Source organism: Musca vetustissima, unplaced genomic scaffold, assembly GCF_032173495.1.
Source record: "Musca vetustissima isolate MV318-11 ecotype Yass unplaced genomic scaffold, APGP_CSIRO_Mvet_v1 utg755, whole genome shotgun sequence".
NCBI lineage: Eukaryota > Metazoa > Arthropoda > Insecta > Diptera > Muscidae > Musca > Musca vetustissima.
In genome coordinates, this window is record NW_026878823.1 from 143,618 (window position 1) to 160,543 (window position 16,926).

Consider the following 16,926-nt stretch of genomic DNA (forward strand, 5'->3'; position numbering starts at 1 on the left):
GCCACACTATCAAACAAGCAAAATTTGGGCAAGAGTGTCATTCAAAAATGCTAGTGTGTACACCGCAAAACGATATGCGTCAACATTTATCGCGTTATATGTTATCGAAAATACAACAACCACAAGGAAACGATATGCGTTTGTGTTAACACAAACGCTCGAAGTTGATGTGCGCTGCGCTTCGGAGTTAAATATAGTTTAACTTGTTGCGTGCGTTAACGCGATAACAAAACACATTCAACGCGAACATTATGTTTAGCCCTTTAACGTTTGGAGTTGATGTGCATTGCGCTTCGGAGATATTTTATTTTGATATTTGAGAAAAAATTGTAATCAGTTGGTAGCTGTGCACTACCTTGTAATAATTATACCATGGTAGGGTAGCTTTTGTCAGCAAGGAGAATATACAACTCTACCTTATGAGCAATAATGTCAGAATAATTTAAAACAAATGCAACAAGTCGTTCTGTTCATTTGACATATTTTTAACATTTTACCAAAATGTTTTCGTTAACCCTGTGGGTTTCAATTGTCAATTCTTTGGATATATGTTTGTATTTGTATTTTGTTATATTTTTCAGAACATTACATACAAAGTCACACATTTTGCATATGACTTTGGCATAACAAGACACTATTGGTCTGTTCCCGTACTGAAAGAATCTACTACTTTTTACTACGATAACGAAATTTCCTTTATGATATCGAAGAAAGTAGTAACATCTAGTAGATTCTTGCAGTACGGGAACATACCAAATATAAAAAAATTGTAATTAAAAAGTTGATATGGCCTACCTTGAATAATTTGTACTATATTAGGTCATCCAAAATGCGAATTTCTGGAAATATACATATCTAAATTTTCTGTCAAAAGTTGTTGTTGTGGCAAAAATGTCTTTGAAAAAATTTGATTATTTTGCACTTTTTGATCACGCACAACAAACATAGCACTGATTTTATTTTAATAAATAATTGCTTTTTCGCTCCAATTTATAAACATTTTAAATTTTATCGATGCCTTCGTCAAAGCTAACTGTGGTTATTTTTCTGAATTCCATCTGTTTTGACCAAGCCTATATAAGGTCGGACAGTAAGCACAGCTGAGTATAAAGTTTATTGTCAAATCATATTTTGAAAATTATGTTAGACGTCAAAACGAAAATATTAATATTTTGTCAATATTCAATTCAATGTTAATTTATATCTTCTTTTTAAAGCACATTCTTATAAAATTGTATATTGTGTTGTGTTTTTTATTTAAATGCGAAATAAATAGTTTTCGCCTCGGCAAAAAAATTGACGTTAAACTTAAGTTCTCTATGAATTCGCTTACTAGCCGGCCTTGGTTTTGACAAAAAACGTAGATATCAGATGGGCTTACTAGATGACCTCAATATATAGACCTTGATTTGTACCATCATTTCTCCCTACTACCATAAAACTGCCGAAAAATACATTTTTATATCAGTGAAAGTGGCAACGCAGACCTACTGTCTTATAACATATGGTTTATTGGGGAAAGATTCCTATACTAGTTTATTGGGGAAAAACAACACGGTTTCCATTTAGTCTCCATCCCACCACCTCATTCGTAAACTTTCGGTTATACCATTTTGAATTCATCTTTATTGGCCGTTTTGTCTTCTCCTTCCATTCGTTAGCAGGTGGAACGTTTTTCAATTTTTCTTCAGTCGCTGAAAAGGCCAAGAAAGAGAAAAAAATACTAATTTACACGTATCGATTCGAATGTGAAAATAAATTGATTTATAATTAATTTATTGGACAAAAAGTCAAATAACACTTGTGTACGAATATAATAACAAACAAAAGACATGTTTGCGAATCTAAAGAATAAGTTAATCGAAGAAGTAAAGGCTTCACCTTCGAAATTTTTCACACAGGTAAGATTTGTAAATCCCCCCGCCGCCTATCCCCCAGAGCAAACAATTTTCCAACAACATTATCATCATCATCAAATGTCAAAACTCAGAGTGGCGACCCATAACAAGACGGACGGACGGACAACATAAGGAATATGGGCAAAAGCAAAACAACACAACTCCATATACAATGGTCAGATATATTCTAGCATTTTTGCAAATTAGGCCAAAATGGGAACGCAGTTTGTGTACTATTAATATATCACAAAAAAATTAACATTAGATTGTGTTGTTGTGATTCCCTAAATAATCTGTTTGTTTTGATTTGTTGTTGTTGTTTTTATTTTCAGGCTGCAACATCATCAGCGTCCTCTAGTACTACAACGGAAACGAATGCCACAAATAATGCCACTAATGAGAATTTCTTTAGTATTACTGAGGAAGGTATGTATGAGGGCGGGGACAAGGGTGTGTGATTTTTTTAGTATTTAAATATTAATCTATTTTTTTGTTTGGTTTTCGGGTTCCCTCAGATACACCCCAAAATTCTCCTTATAAACCCTTAAAATTACCCGCTGGAGCGGTGCGTGGTAGGAATACAACAACACCACCACATGGCCAGAATGGAGGTGCTATACCAAGAACTAGAAAACTTTCTAATTCATCTGTCCAATCAGATATTTCATTTCGTTTACCAAATTGGGATGCTGGTTCGGTAAGTCTCTATAAATAAAAAACGATGTTGAAAAGTAAACAATGGTTGATTGATTGTTTACGACCAAACTCCTTGGTTTTGAAAAATATGTCATTTATTTTTGTTGACAAAAAATATTACTACACAATAACTGTAATTGAAGTTGACAATTACTACACAATAACTGTAATTGAAGGCCTATACTTTGTAACTTTCACTGATTTGAAAAAATAACTGATACTAAAATATAATATTTATTAATTGCCGAACATGTTTTCTTTGTCTTCCTTTTAGGTATATAATTTTCAATCAGATTTGGATGAATCTGGTAGTGAAATGGGCGATGCTCCAACCTCTGCCAAATTGGATGTCATAACAAAGGAACAACTGTTTGATGCATATCGCAAATCATTAGATCGTTATCACAAATATCGATGCCGTTACACTGATTTGGCGAAAAAGTATAAAGACTTGGAACGAGATAGTACCAAGGCAAGGGTATGCTTTCATTTCATTTTCTTTTGTTTTTTTTTTTTGTTCTTTTTAAGCAATGCCAGTTAGTCATTCTAGTTATGTTGCGTTTGCTGGCTAGGGGAGCGGAATAATTTAGGCCATATTGATAAGAACATAACACACAATGTAGGTGGTGAAAGAAATAGATAAGAAATTAGTTGTTGTTATAATAACAACTATGGTAGTGTTTTGTTCGAAATTTTACATCTAATAAAAATACTTCTAGTTAACATAACTATCCGTTGTAATTCCAAAACCTAGCCGAAATCGAATTTGAAATTCAATATTTTACATAGAGCTAAAGATAATGGATTTGTGCTACCACTTCTCCTTTTTTACTCAATTCAATTAAAATACAAATATTTTTGGTTTTTCCTGTTTTTTATTTTGGACTAAATTATTATTTTGCTAGCCTATAAACACCTTTCCCATCTTGGCCGCCTTCAGCTCATCTAAAATGACTCCCTTTAAACCCCCTATAGAAGCCCCATATAGCTCAAATAATCTAATTTGTTTAGAAAAATTGTCTTCATTTCCCTTGAAAGGAAACTCTTGAAACCCTTGAGAGGAAACAACTCTAGAAAAATCTATTTGATCAGACTCCATGCCATCAGCTCAACAAGAAAGGTTCATCTAGAAAGACTCACTTCAGTTCGCCTAAAAAGACACGATTAAACCTCCTTCAGCTCTCTATAAAGACTCCCTTAAGGTCCTTTTAGCACGTCTATATAGACATACTTCACTTCGTCTATAAAGATTTGTAAGGCTCCCTTAAGACACCCATTAGCTCTTCTATAAATGCTCCTTGTTCCTTCTGGCTCAATTAGAAAGGCTGCCTTCAACTCGTTCAAAAAGTTCCCCTTCAGCTATACACTCTCTTCAGCTCGACTACAAAGAATCCAACCAACACGGTTTCAGGAAATCATAAAGCACAACCACGGCTTTGCAAGCAAACAATACAAACATATTTAAGTAAACTGTGGTGGTGTGATGTAGCGGTGTATGTAAACTATGGGAAACGGTTATGTCGCTCTCGAACCTTGGTAAGAAGGATGATAGTACCTAAGTCACATTTAACGACGAAACTGTGACTGATCCGAAGATATGCGCGAGTTATTTTAACCGACAGTTTGTCGAGCATTTCGAGAGCGACAGGGCGAAGAGAAGAGTATTTCGTCGTATAAGATCTCTTCCAGCCGAGGAGGTACCACCACAGTTCACGGTGGGTGATGTTGCATATGTCATCCGTGATGCGAAGTCATCCAAAGCCCTGACGGAATATCCATGTGTATGCTGAAACAGCTGGACGAGCCTGCCTGCCCATCGGCAGGGTGGTCCCGTTATTGAAGCCGGGCATGGATGCCAGCAAAGGTGAATCTTACAAACCGATTTCACTTTTGTCGCCAGTAACGAAGACCCTTGTGGCATACTCCTCCCCAGCATTAGAGAAAGCTATCCGGTTGCGAATCATCAACAACACAATACAACACAGGAAAACTATATTGATATAAACTGCTACAACAACAACGGCTTTGCAAGAAATGACTTTTAAGATTGCGAATGGCTTCAATCATCGACGACCACCTGAACGGACCATTATGGCAGCCTTTGATCTGTCCAAGGAGTTTGATATGAGCTGATATCCGACATCACAAATTCCACCTTTCCGAATGATATTAAGCGTTGATTTGCCAACTACCTTAATGAGCGGCAGGCCTTCCTTGAGTTCGTGTCCTTCACAAGAACAAAATGGGAGCACCGTAAGGCGGTGTCCTATCTTCCATTTTGTTCAACCTTCATCTATACGATTTTTTAGTACGGCGGTAACATAGACGACCAACTTCTTTCGGGAGCGCAATCTAAAATTATCCACTACAAAGTTTACTGCGTCATTTTTCACTTCCCGTTTATAACCCCAAAATCCTTGAGGTGGTCTTCGATAACCTCCTTCCGTTCTCCTCCCATTCTAACTACATCAACCAGAAGTTGAAAGCTAGCAATAAAGTTCTGAAAGCTTTGGATGACACCTCCTGAGTCAAGAATAAAGAAACGTTGGTAACGATATATAAATCCATAGGTCTTTCCATCCTTAATTATGCTGCCCCAGTCTGGACTTCTTTTCTTAGCGACACACAATGGAGATCCTTGCAAACAACACAAAATAATGCACTTCGAATTGCAATCTGCTGTGTCCAGATGACGAGCATCTATCACCTCCATGAGGAGGCCAGGATGCTATCAGTCAATCAACATAATGTATTGTTGACTAGACAGTTCCTGCAGTGATGGCAGATCTACGTCCGTCAGGACTTCAGGCGATATCGTGATGGCAAGACTTTATTCTATCGGACGTCAATAGATTGTCGATAGTGAACGCAATGAAATCCGTCGCCATCAACAGGCGGCCTCCCGTTCGATTCTGGCACAACTAAGGTTCGGACACAGCAATGTTCTCAACTCGTATCGAGAGCGCATTGTTCCCGGAACCCTAAACAGGTGTCCCTCCTGCCAGCAAAGCCCTCACAAACCATCTATTCAATTGTCCGTCCGATTTCAATAAATATTTTCAGGAAAGAAATGTTGTTACAACAACAACGATTTTTTTCCACTCATCTTCCGCCTTCGAAAAAGTCCCACCTTCAAATCCCTTTAGCGCGTCTAGAAGGACTCTTTTGAACTATTTTAAAAAATTTCGCTTCAACTCGCCTAGAAATACACTCTTTAGTTTGTCTAGGAAAATTCTGGTTTTTAATATTTATTTCAATATTTTTTTCAATTATTTTAAAGTGTTTTTTATTATTTTTTTTTTCCTTCTTTCATTTCTAATTTTTCGCCTCTCACTTTTTTTAATTTACAGTCCGTTTTGGTGGAAACCCAAGAAAAAGCCATACGACGCATTAACGAGTTACGTGAACAATGCTCTTTGGAACAACAAGCCAAAGCCCATTTGGAAGAAGCTCTACGCATGGAAATCGACGATATGCAATGTAAAATGCAAGCCTATCAAACTAAATTGAAATTATTGGGCGAGAATCCGGATAATATTGCTGCTGCATTGGCGGCTGGGCAGACAAACGAGCAATTAATCGATTTAAGTAGCAACGAAGAAACACCAGCAACGACTCGACGCAATGACGACAATACACAGCAATCGATTATTAATGAGGACTTTAAGGAACGATTAGAAAATTATGAGAAACTAATACAAGAACGTGATCAACACATTCTAGAATTAAATAATAAACTGGACTTGTTGAAAAAACAGGAGGAGGAAAATGTGCTGCTGTTGGCTCAAACCAAAGCTGCCATACATTCCGAATTGGAAAACAAGGAAGCTGAAGTTAAGAAACTAACGGAAACGGTGAAACAATTGCAAACCGAAATGAATAAAAAATCAGCTACTAATGAAGAGTTGAGCGAGCTAAAGGAAAAATTGAAACAAACCATCAGTTCCAAACAGGAATTGGAAGCCAAAGTCATAGCTTCAGAACACATATTAAGCGAGCTGAAAGAAAAACAAAATGAAAAAGAGAAATCCACCAAATCTCTGGAAGAGAAACTGCAGCAACAGGCCAAGGAAACTGCCGAAAAATTACAAGAACTGCAACAACAAAATCAACAACTCAGTGAAATGATACAACGGTACCAACAAAATGAAGTGTCCTTGGCCGAGGTGGACAATGAATTGAATCGTACGAAAAATGAAAATGATATTCTAAGGACAAGACTTGAAGAGACGGAAAAGGATTACAATCAGCGTGTGCAGGACATGGAAGACCTCAAGAACGAGTTGGCCACTAAGCAAGATTTACTAAAGCAGGCTTTAGAAGAATCGGACAAGTTGAAACAACTATTGGAGGCGAAAGAAACCGGCGAAAAGGAAATTGTTGCAAAAATTAAACAATTGGAAATAGATTTAAAACTGGCCCAGGAACAAAATGCCAACACTGAATCGGAAACAATTACCAATTTGAAACAAGAAACTGAAAGAATAACAAAGGAATTAAACGATGAATTAAAAGCAACCAAAGAACAATTGGCCGCGAAAGAGAAAGAATTGAAAACCCTGTCGAAAAAATCCTCGAAATCGGAAAAACAACATGAAACGCATATGACGCAAATGCAACAACAATTTGAAGAAATTGAAAAGTTGAAAAACGATTTACTACAACAAGAGAATCTTATTGAGGCTCTCCGTGAAGCCTCCTCAAAAAGGGAGCAGGAAGCCGAACAGGAAAAGAATGAGCTGAAAGACCAAGTAACCGGCATCCTTAGTGAAATTACCCAAATGGAAGAGCAAATGCGTATTGTCCAGGAATCCCACAAAGAATTGGAGACGGAAAAACATCTACTGGAGCAGCGGATTGAAAATATGCAACAGCAGCGACAAAATTCCGAGGAGGATAATGAAAAATGGCAAGAGCTGCTAGAACAGGCTGAGGTTAAACTAAAAGAAATGGAAACTAAGCTGCAAACAGTTGAAAGCGAACATACCCAAATGGCGGAGAAGAATTGTCTGCTGGAAGAGAATACCCATCGTTTGGAAATGTTATTGGCCGAAAAGGAACGTCAGCAGGCTGCCACCGAAGAAGCTTTGATAAGTGAGCTGCGTTTGAAACTGCAAACCACAGAGAATTCGTTGCAAAAACTCAACGAAAAAATGCAAGAAGTTCTCCATGAAAATTCACGTCTGCACAACAATCAGGAATTGAATGATCACGACTATCGCAATCTGCAGGATAAGTTTGATGCCTTGGAAAAGGAGAAAGCCATATTGGAGGATAACAGAGATTGTTTGCAACAGGAATTAAATGATTTGCGTATGGAAATGGAAGAAAAGCTGAAGAGATTGGATGAACAACAACGGCTGTTGCAGGAGGCCCAACACAAAGTTTTGGAAATGACAAAGACCCTGGAGAGCAATGGACAGGCTTTGAGTGAGGAGAAAAAACTAAGGGAACAAATGGAAAAGGAACAGGAAAGTCTACGTAAGCAATTACAAAATCTTAGTGAAAAAGAATCGGAATCAGAAGGTCTGCAAGAGAGGTTGGCGGAAAAACAACAGGCTATGGATGAGTTGCAAGAAGAATTGCGGGAGTTTAGTGAAATGAGGAAGGCATATGCAAATGTTATGCAGGAATTGGAGCAAGAGAAAACAGAAAAGGCTGCGATGCAAGAGGAAAAAGAAAAACTTCAGCAAGAAATTCAATCCCTCAGTGAACAATTAAATGATGGCCAAGCACTTAAGGAAAACCTTAAGGTAAAGGAAATGACATTAGAGGAGCTGGAAAAACAAGTGAGCGAGTTGAAAGAAACCCAAAAAGTAATGGGAAACGATAAACTGGAACTGCAGCAGAGGCTAAATGAATTCGAAGAGAGCAATCAAAAATTGGAACAACAGAAAGAAGAAATTCTGCTACTCAAAGAACAAAATGAGTCCTTGCAACAAGAGTTGGATGGAAATCAAAAGAATTTGGAACAACTACAACAACAAATTGAGGCTCTAAAGGCTTTGGAAACAAACAATGAAGATATTAGTGGAAAACTCAAGGAACTACAAGGACAAAATAATAATTTGAGGGAAAAGATGACAATTTTGCAAACACAAAATGAACAACTAACAGAAGAATTGAATACTGCTAAATCCAAAGAAAATGAATTCAAACAAAATCTTGAAACACAATTACAAACCAAAAACACCGAACTTCAAGAAATTTCCACGAAACTTCAACAAGCAGAAGAGGAAAAGGCCAAACTTTTACAACTTGTGGCCGCATCACAAAAACAACTTGAAGATTTACAAGCGAAGTACGCCTCTAACATCGCCGACATGGAAAAATTACAAGACACCGTAAATAAATTAAATTCTCAAGCCACAAATGTTGAGCAATTGCAACTGGAATGTGAGTTCTTAAATAAACATGTGAAACAATTGGAGGCACAGATTGCCGAACATCACGATAATGTCAAATTAAAAGATTCCGATTCTAATGATCTGAAAGAGAAACTCAAATCCTTACAATGTGAGCTGTATGTACTTAAGGAAAATGCAGACCAACATGAAATCGATATGCTGGCCAAGGAGAAACAATATCAAGACAGTGAGGCCCATAACAAACAATTACAGAACGACTTGGAAAAGGTGCAATCGGAGTTACAGCGGCAATTGGATCATATTAAATACATAACCGAACAGGATGATACTGTGCAGAAGGAATTACTTGCCACACAAAATAAACTCAAGGAAGTGGAAAGTTCCAAAGACACTGTAACACAAGAATATGACCAATTCAAGTCATCTTCTTTGGTCAGGGAACAAGAATTCACCGCACTCAATGAGCAGCTGAAAAAAGATTTAGAAAATTCTACCCAAAAACTAGAAGAATTACAAAATAATCTAAAACAACTCGATGGGATATTGCAAGAAAAACAACAGCTCCAAGAAGAAATTAAATCTCTTAAAATTGAATTGGAAGTGGAAAGAGGAAATGCGGTACTCAAATCCCAGCAACAACAACAAAACAATGAACCAGCAGCACCACCAACGAATATACCAACCGATTCGGAACATTTACGTAAACTGAACGATACCCTACAACGAGAATTGGAAGATCTAAAGCATAAATCTTCAAGGGAAATTTCCAATCTGCAACAAGAAATGGAAGATCTACAGGCCACGAACACTCAAATGGCCGAACGTATCATGGACTTGGAACGAATCAAGGCCACACTGCAGGCACAAAAAATGTTCGGCATTGATATGCATCATGTTGATAACGTCAATGCCAACACATCGAATAGTAGCACTTCTAACAGCACCGACAACAACGCTGATGCTGAGAAAAAACAACTGGAGGAGAAATTGAAAACAATCATGGCCGAAGTTCAAGATGTCTCGAATCGTAATCTATTCCTAGAACAAAAATGTGAAAATTATCTAATATTGGAACAATCAAACGAACGTTTGAAATTACAAAATGCCAAATTATCAAGGCAATTGGATGAAACATTGGTAAGTTCGAAAAAAAAAATTAAACAACTATGAATTATCTTGATCTAACAAAATTTTGTTTGTCTTTTATTATTATTTAAGGTATCCATGCAACACAATGAGGGTATTGCAGCTAATACAGAATTCGAGTACTTAAAGAATATTATGTTCCAGGTAAATATTAGACAAATATGCAAGTTTTTTCCACAGATAGATTAATAAGAAAAGGACCAATGCTGGGTATATTTCTTGATAATTATATTTGGAATCGGCGTTTCGTCGATTACATGACAATTCTTAAATCCCTTCAATATTTGTAAAGTCCTTCGGGGAAATTGGTCCTCTTCGAGAAAGTAAATCTGCCTTTGAAAACCCCTGTATGTCCACAGAGCTCGCCGGAAAAAATCCACAGTATTCTGGGACAACTTCCACGATAAACGGAAGGAATACAATAAAATGACTAGAACTGCCAAACGCAACTCCTGGTAGTTGTTCTGCGAAAAGGTAGACAGCGTGAACGATGGTTCAAAAATCAAGAAGTTTGTATCTAAAACACACACCCAAACCGAAACTATGAAGGAAACTCTAAGGCTTTTAATGAACGCTCACTTCCAGCGAAAACATCGATAATGGACGATGTCATGGCAGTCAGAGGAACTTATGATTGACAAGTCAACGGTATAAGGTCTTAAAAATCGGCAAGTCCGGAGAACATTTTCCTCACTTTACTACAAAAAGAAACGGTATATTTATCACCACATCTAGCCGCACACTTTAACGCATGTATAAGGTTTGCATACATACCGAAAGTCTGGCAGGAAGCCTGGGTAGTCTTCATACCCAAGCACGGCAAGGCAAACCAAAATCTTAACGGCCAATAAGTCTAACTTCATTCCTACTCAAACCATGAACAATCGACAATCGACACCATGATAAAGAGTAGCAACCTCAACGATACGCTGAAATATAAACAACATGTGTATGTAAAGCGGAGATCAGTGTAAACCGCTTTACATGAGGTAGTACACCAAATTGAGGACACATTCGCTAAGAAAATGTATACCTTAGCGGTATGCATTGACATTGAAGGAACTTTCAACAATGTCAGCACTAATACGCTTATCCAAACCTTAGATACCTTCCAAGTTAACCGGGCAGGCATATATTGGGTTAACTATATGCTAATGATTGGATGAATTAGCTGTAGCATACAGGAAATAACAGTCAGGGACAAAGTAGGTTAGGGAATAACATAGGGAGGGATTTTGTCACCGCTCCTGTGAATTTTGAATTTTGTCACCCACCATAAATGGACTCTTAAGGAACTTAACCGATGAAGGATTTGAACCAGTCTGCTATGCAGAAGACTTTATAATACTTCTTAGGGGAAAAAATCCTAAAATACTATGCAGAAAAGCTGAAAAGGTGCTATACATCGCCTACAATTGGACTAAACCGAGAGGCTTCTAAGTAAATCCGGACAAAACGGAGATATTTCTTTTCAGCAGAAAAACAAAAATAGGTCAGCATGAAGACATCCAATAGACATTCAAATAAAATATGAAGCGGCGGTTGTAGCTTTAAGACTTAAGACAATGGACGAGTGGATAGACACCGGACACAACATACCGCACAAAAACATATTACAGGCAACTACTGACAACAATCAATACCTTTGATTCACGTTTCCACGACAGAGGGGTCTACGATCCGAAACGACCCGAGTCTTACTCGTCCAACGTCTGTCACCTCAGCCCATTGTGTAAAATAGCAGGGCTGCTACAACAACAACCTTTGATTCAGACCGCATACCTGAAACGAGGGTAGTAAAACGGTGCGAAAATATAATACCAGTCACACAGGAGTAACAGGCAACTGCCACTGTATTACCCTCAATAGATGTGAGTACTGCCAAACCCTTTAGCGCAACACGCCAAGAAATTAGGGCATGGGCGAATGAGACCCACAAAACTCTTTGGAATAATAGGGGGATCAGAAAAGATCACAAAAAATGTATGAGGTGACCCACATGAAGACAAAACTAAGCAAATCCCAACGCTAAAAAAATAAGCAAACTGACTGGTATTCTTACGGGACACCTCAGCCTGAAGGCACATCTACTCAAGATTGGATGCGAGGTTAGCAGCAGGTGCAGAGCAGCAGGGATATAGGATACAATCTTGCGGTATTCTCATTTTGATATTGCGATATTTAGATTTTTGGCCAAGGAACTCAACGAAGCCCTGACGCCCATTAAGGTAGTTGGCAAGTCAACGCTTGATATCACTCGGAATTTGTGATGTCGGATATCAGCTCGGAATGATCGACCGTATCAAACACCTTGGACACATCTAAGGCTGCCACAATGGTCCGTTCAGGTGCTCGTCGCTGATTGAGGCCATTCTTGTATCTCCGGATAACTGCTCGCTTGGTCCTGTTCTGCGACAGAAATGCAATGCACATTTTTTGCATCAGAATGTTGTATGTTATCGAAGGAATTAGCAGGGAGATTTTTATTTCTTTTGGAACCAGATAGACTCTTTATTGTAAATCCATAGCTGCTTGGAATTTATATTGCAGTGGTTAGGGTGTTCTAACCAATTTAAAGCGCCTATGCTTAAGCAGAATCTATTTCAGAGCTTAGCTGAGGGATTCTGTCGTCAGCGGGGCTTTCTCATGAAGTTGGTCGCATTGTTGTGCCAATCTGGAGGCCCTGGATGGATAGTTTTGTCTCATTCCCAGCAATGAAGATTTTAGAATAGTTTCACGGAATATCTTCTCACCCTTTCTGGCTCGTGGAGTGGCGGCATATGACTTAAGGAGTCTTCAATGAATCTTGTAAAGCCATGCCACTTGGCTTTATTATAATTCATGAAAGTACGCAGATCGGGCTCCACGAAATCGCTGGGTTTCTCAACAGTGACCAGGATGGGAATATGGTCTGAATATAAAGTGACCTAGGTTTCCCAGGAAGTATACGGAAGAAGCAATGGACTGATGTTCGGAATAAGAATACCGCGAGGATCATTAGGATGTTGAGAAAACCATGTCTGGTAGAGGATTCCTCATTGATGGAAGGAATCATTAGGAAGTTGACAAAACCATATCTCCCGATGAGCGTTGAAATCGGCAAGAACAATTTTATTATCTCCCTGCAGCAAATGGATGATGCTTGGATGATAACTGGCACCAATGCTGTAAACGGCGGAATATGTACATTGACAATTTCAATTTCAGAATCGTCGAATACCAATTTCAGTACATTTCGACGATTCTGAAATTGAAATTGTCAATGTACATATTCCGCCGTTTACAGCATTGGTGCCAGTTATCATCCAAGCATTATCCATTTGCTGCAGGGAGATAATAAAATTGTTCTTGCCGATTTCAACGCTCAGGGTAGGGTGAATTAGTCGCCTTCGCTAAAGCCGCCAAAGGGGGCGTTTTGTACTATATTCCCTGTCAATTTGTGTTCAGTCTGATTTTTTCTAGTTTTCTCTTTGACTATATATGTAAAAAATATATTTTAATTTGTCATTTTAGTATCTAACCGGTTCAGCAAATGGTAATAATGAAACGTTGGTCAAAGTTATATCGGCGGTATTGAAATTTTCACCACAACAAACACAAGTGGCCTTGGAAAAGGAACACCAGAGGAGGTCACTGGTAAGAGTTTGTCATTCCTTTCATTTAAACATTGTTATGCTAATTGTCTGCTATTGTCTCAATCTCTCATTACAGATTAGTAAAATTCTATAGCAAGAAAATGAAAAAAGTTACTACATTTGGTAGCAGTAGCGTATAACAATTATGAAACAGTAAATAAAAATATTAACATGTAACAAAAAATTATTATATAACATTAATATATGTATAGTATAAATTATTATAAACTAAAACAATTATTTTTTTAGAATTTAAGTAATAATATAACGAAAAAAATTAATAGTAATTATGTTAACTAAGTAACAACACATAAAGTACCTTTTACAGAAAAAACAACAACAAAGCCAGAAACAATTATATACAATAAAATCACAGACAAACAAAAATGAAATCCTAAAATGCTTTCTACGTAATTAAAAAAAAACATTTTTTGTACGATATCCGCAAAAGGCAACACACATAATTATTTATAGTAAATGTATAAAAAATAACAACAACATAAACAGTTGAAAAGTTATTCATATGTAAAAAACGAAAATATTTAGTTATAGTATTTGCATTTTATAAATATAAAAACAAAGAAACATTTAAAAAAATCAAGGCATAATATTTATTTTGCAAAGAACGGGAGTTTCTTTTAAAGAAAAGAAATTGAAAATGCTTAAATTTTTATAGTTTTCCGTATTTCCCCTTTATTCAAAATTTTTTTTGTTATTTCTGTTTTTTGTTTTTGTAATATTAACTGCCTACAATTTTTTTGTTTTGTTTTATTCGCTTCAAATATTTGTCAAATTGTGCAATCCCTTATTATCGAATAAAAAAAAAAAAAAAAAAATGTCCAGTTAATGCCATAATTTATTGTATCATACCTATAAATTGTATTTAACAAGACCATTGTAATGTATTTGGAATTTGTTTTTTTATTGTCTCCTGTATATATCAACTAAACCCATTCACAAAAAACTTTTAATTATGTTAAGCAATAACTTAATTCGTTTAAAATAAAAAAAAATCATCTAAGGAAAAATAAAAATTATATACATAAAATTAAAAATATTTATTAAATGCGTAAGATGTTCCTTTGCCTGTCTGTTGATTATTGGTCTGTTCCCGTACTGCAAGATTCTACCACTTTTTACTACGATAACGAATTTTCCTTTATGATATCGAAGAAAATAGTAAAATCTGGTAGATTCTTGGAGTACGGGAACAGACCATATATTTGTCAATAATAAAATTAGCACTGCCGAATATACGGCATTTTGTTAGGCTTTGGCTTCCAGTAACTTATAACGATCCGACAATCGACAATTTTGTCTACACATAAAATCGTTTGCAATAACGAAAATGATATTCTGTAAAAATGTAGACGAATTGTCGAAAAACTTTCAAAAAGCTTCTATTTTTGAACATTTTGACAACAAATTCAGAACAAAACAAGGCATGTTCAATATTGAAAAATATTTGTCGATAAGTTAAACGACATTTACATTATAACTTTTTACCGGGTTAACCCACTTTATGAGGATTTATATGACATATATACAATGGAATTGAATTGGGTTAACGAAATCCGGTTAAATGTAAACGTACTGTTAACTAGGAATATTTTGGTTTTGTTTATTAACAACATTTTTAACAATTGTTGTAAAACGCTGTTATAGAATTGAAATATTGTTTTTGTCGTTATAATATTTTATCGATTTGAGAATTGTTTAAATTTGATAGTGAATCGACCCACAGGTCATAGAGACATCAAGGTAAATGAAGCAGCTAATGAGTTTGCTTGATGTGGATCGCAGTCAATCTATTTAATGACACCACTTACTTAGCTTGCTTGTGACAGAATTTACGTTCCATAAGACGAGCTTAAAAAATATTTCCAGGCGCGTCGGTCTTTTGCGCAGTTTTTCCAATTTGAAAGGCCATATTCGGCAATGTTGTCTTCAACCATCTTATTCGTGGCCTTCCCCGGAACAACTCTAGTTTAATAAAAACGATCAGATTTTTCTGAAAAATTTTCCAGAGGTAGGTATTTTTATCCTAATTATGGGGATATTTTTTTTTCTTGGGGGACGTACGCGGTTACCCGTTTATTTGACACGGAAGTTCGGGTACCTGGTTATATCCGGTTCTACGGGTATCATTTTAAAGGTTATAAAAATACCTTTCCATTGAGTGGTAATATGATGGAGTTATCTCAAACCATTTTGTAGATATATATTGTCTCAATCGGACCAATGCTAGGAATTTGGTGCAACATTTACAAAAATTCGGACCAAAATATGGGAACTATATCTAAAACTGAACCGATTTCCGCCAATTTCAATAGGGTTCGTCCTTGGGCCAAATAAAGGGCTAAGCAGAATGCTCGCGTTGAACCATCCGTCGCGTTATGTGTTATCGAAAATACAACAACCACAAGGAAACGATAACACAAATATTTTAACTTTTTGCGTGCGTTAACGCGATAACAAAAAACGTTCAACGCGAACATTCTGTTTAGCCCTTTATATGCGACATATACTTCTATGCATATTCTCAAAAGGAACAATGGGTCTATCTCGATTCCGTGCCCCAGGGCGAAACGAAAATTTATCAAATATTGCAATTAATTTAGCCATTTATATTTGGTCTGTTCCAGTACCATTTTAATAATAAATCTAGTAAAAGGGAAACGTTTCAAAATTGCTCTCAGAGTACAAAATAATTTGAAAAGTTCGGGAACGCAATTTTTACTCGGCCAAATTTCTCGAGTAAAAAGTTTACAAAGAGAAAGACATTTTGTTTTGTGCTCTCTTAAATTTGATTTAATGTTTTACCAGTTTTGTGGATTGAGGAACGGTTTTCGGGTAAAAAGTTGTAAAACATGCAAAATGAGTAGATTCTTTTCGGTTCTGGAACGGAACTATTATGTCTTAAACAGTAACTGTTTTCAAAAGTGAGAATTCCAAGGTGTATTTAATAAGGTGTATGCATCAGATACAACAACAAATATTTTACAAAAACAACATTGTTGTTATAGAAATTAAATTGTCATGCTGACAATCATTTTTTGACAAAAATAAACAAAAACAATTATTAATTTATTTTTGTCAAGAAATATTCTTTGAGGAATAATTAATGAATTTGTATATTCTTGGGTTATCGGCGGTTTTAGGTCAGTGAAAAATAAAGTTTAA

The 16,926-nt window shown here is 36.5% G+C and overlaps 1 protein-coding gene across 1 annotated transcript; it reads left to right on the forward strand.

Moving 5' to 3' along the window:
• Positions 1–1,804: 1,804 nt before the first annotated feature.
• On the forward strand, positions 1,805–13,912 carry LOC133323588 (golgin subfamily A member 4). Its single transcript, XM_061532503.1, has 8 exons — positions 1,805–1,901; positions 2,231–2,324; positions 2,414–2,595; positions 2,869–3,072; positions 5,945–10,099; positions 10,181–10,252; positions 13,622–13,744; positions 13,820–13,912. The coding sequence occupies exons 1-8, from the start codon at positions 1,833–1,835 to the stop codon at positions 13,835–13,837; spliced, it is 4,917 nt and encodes a 1,638-aa protein (XP_061388487.1). The 5' UTR covers positions 1,805–1,832; the 3' UTR covers positions 13,838–13,912.
• The last annotated feature ends 3,014 nt before the right edge of the window (positions 13,913–16,926 follow it).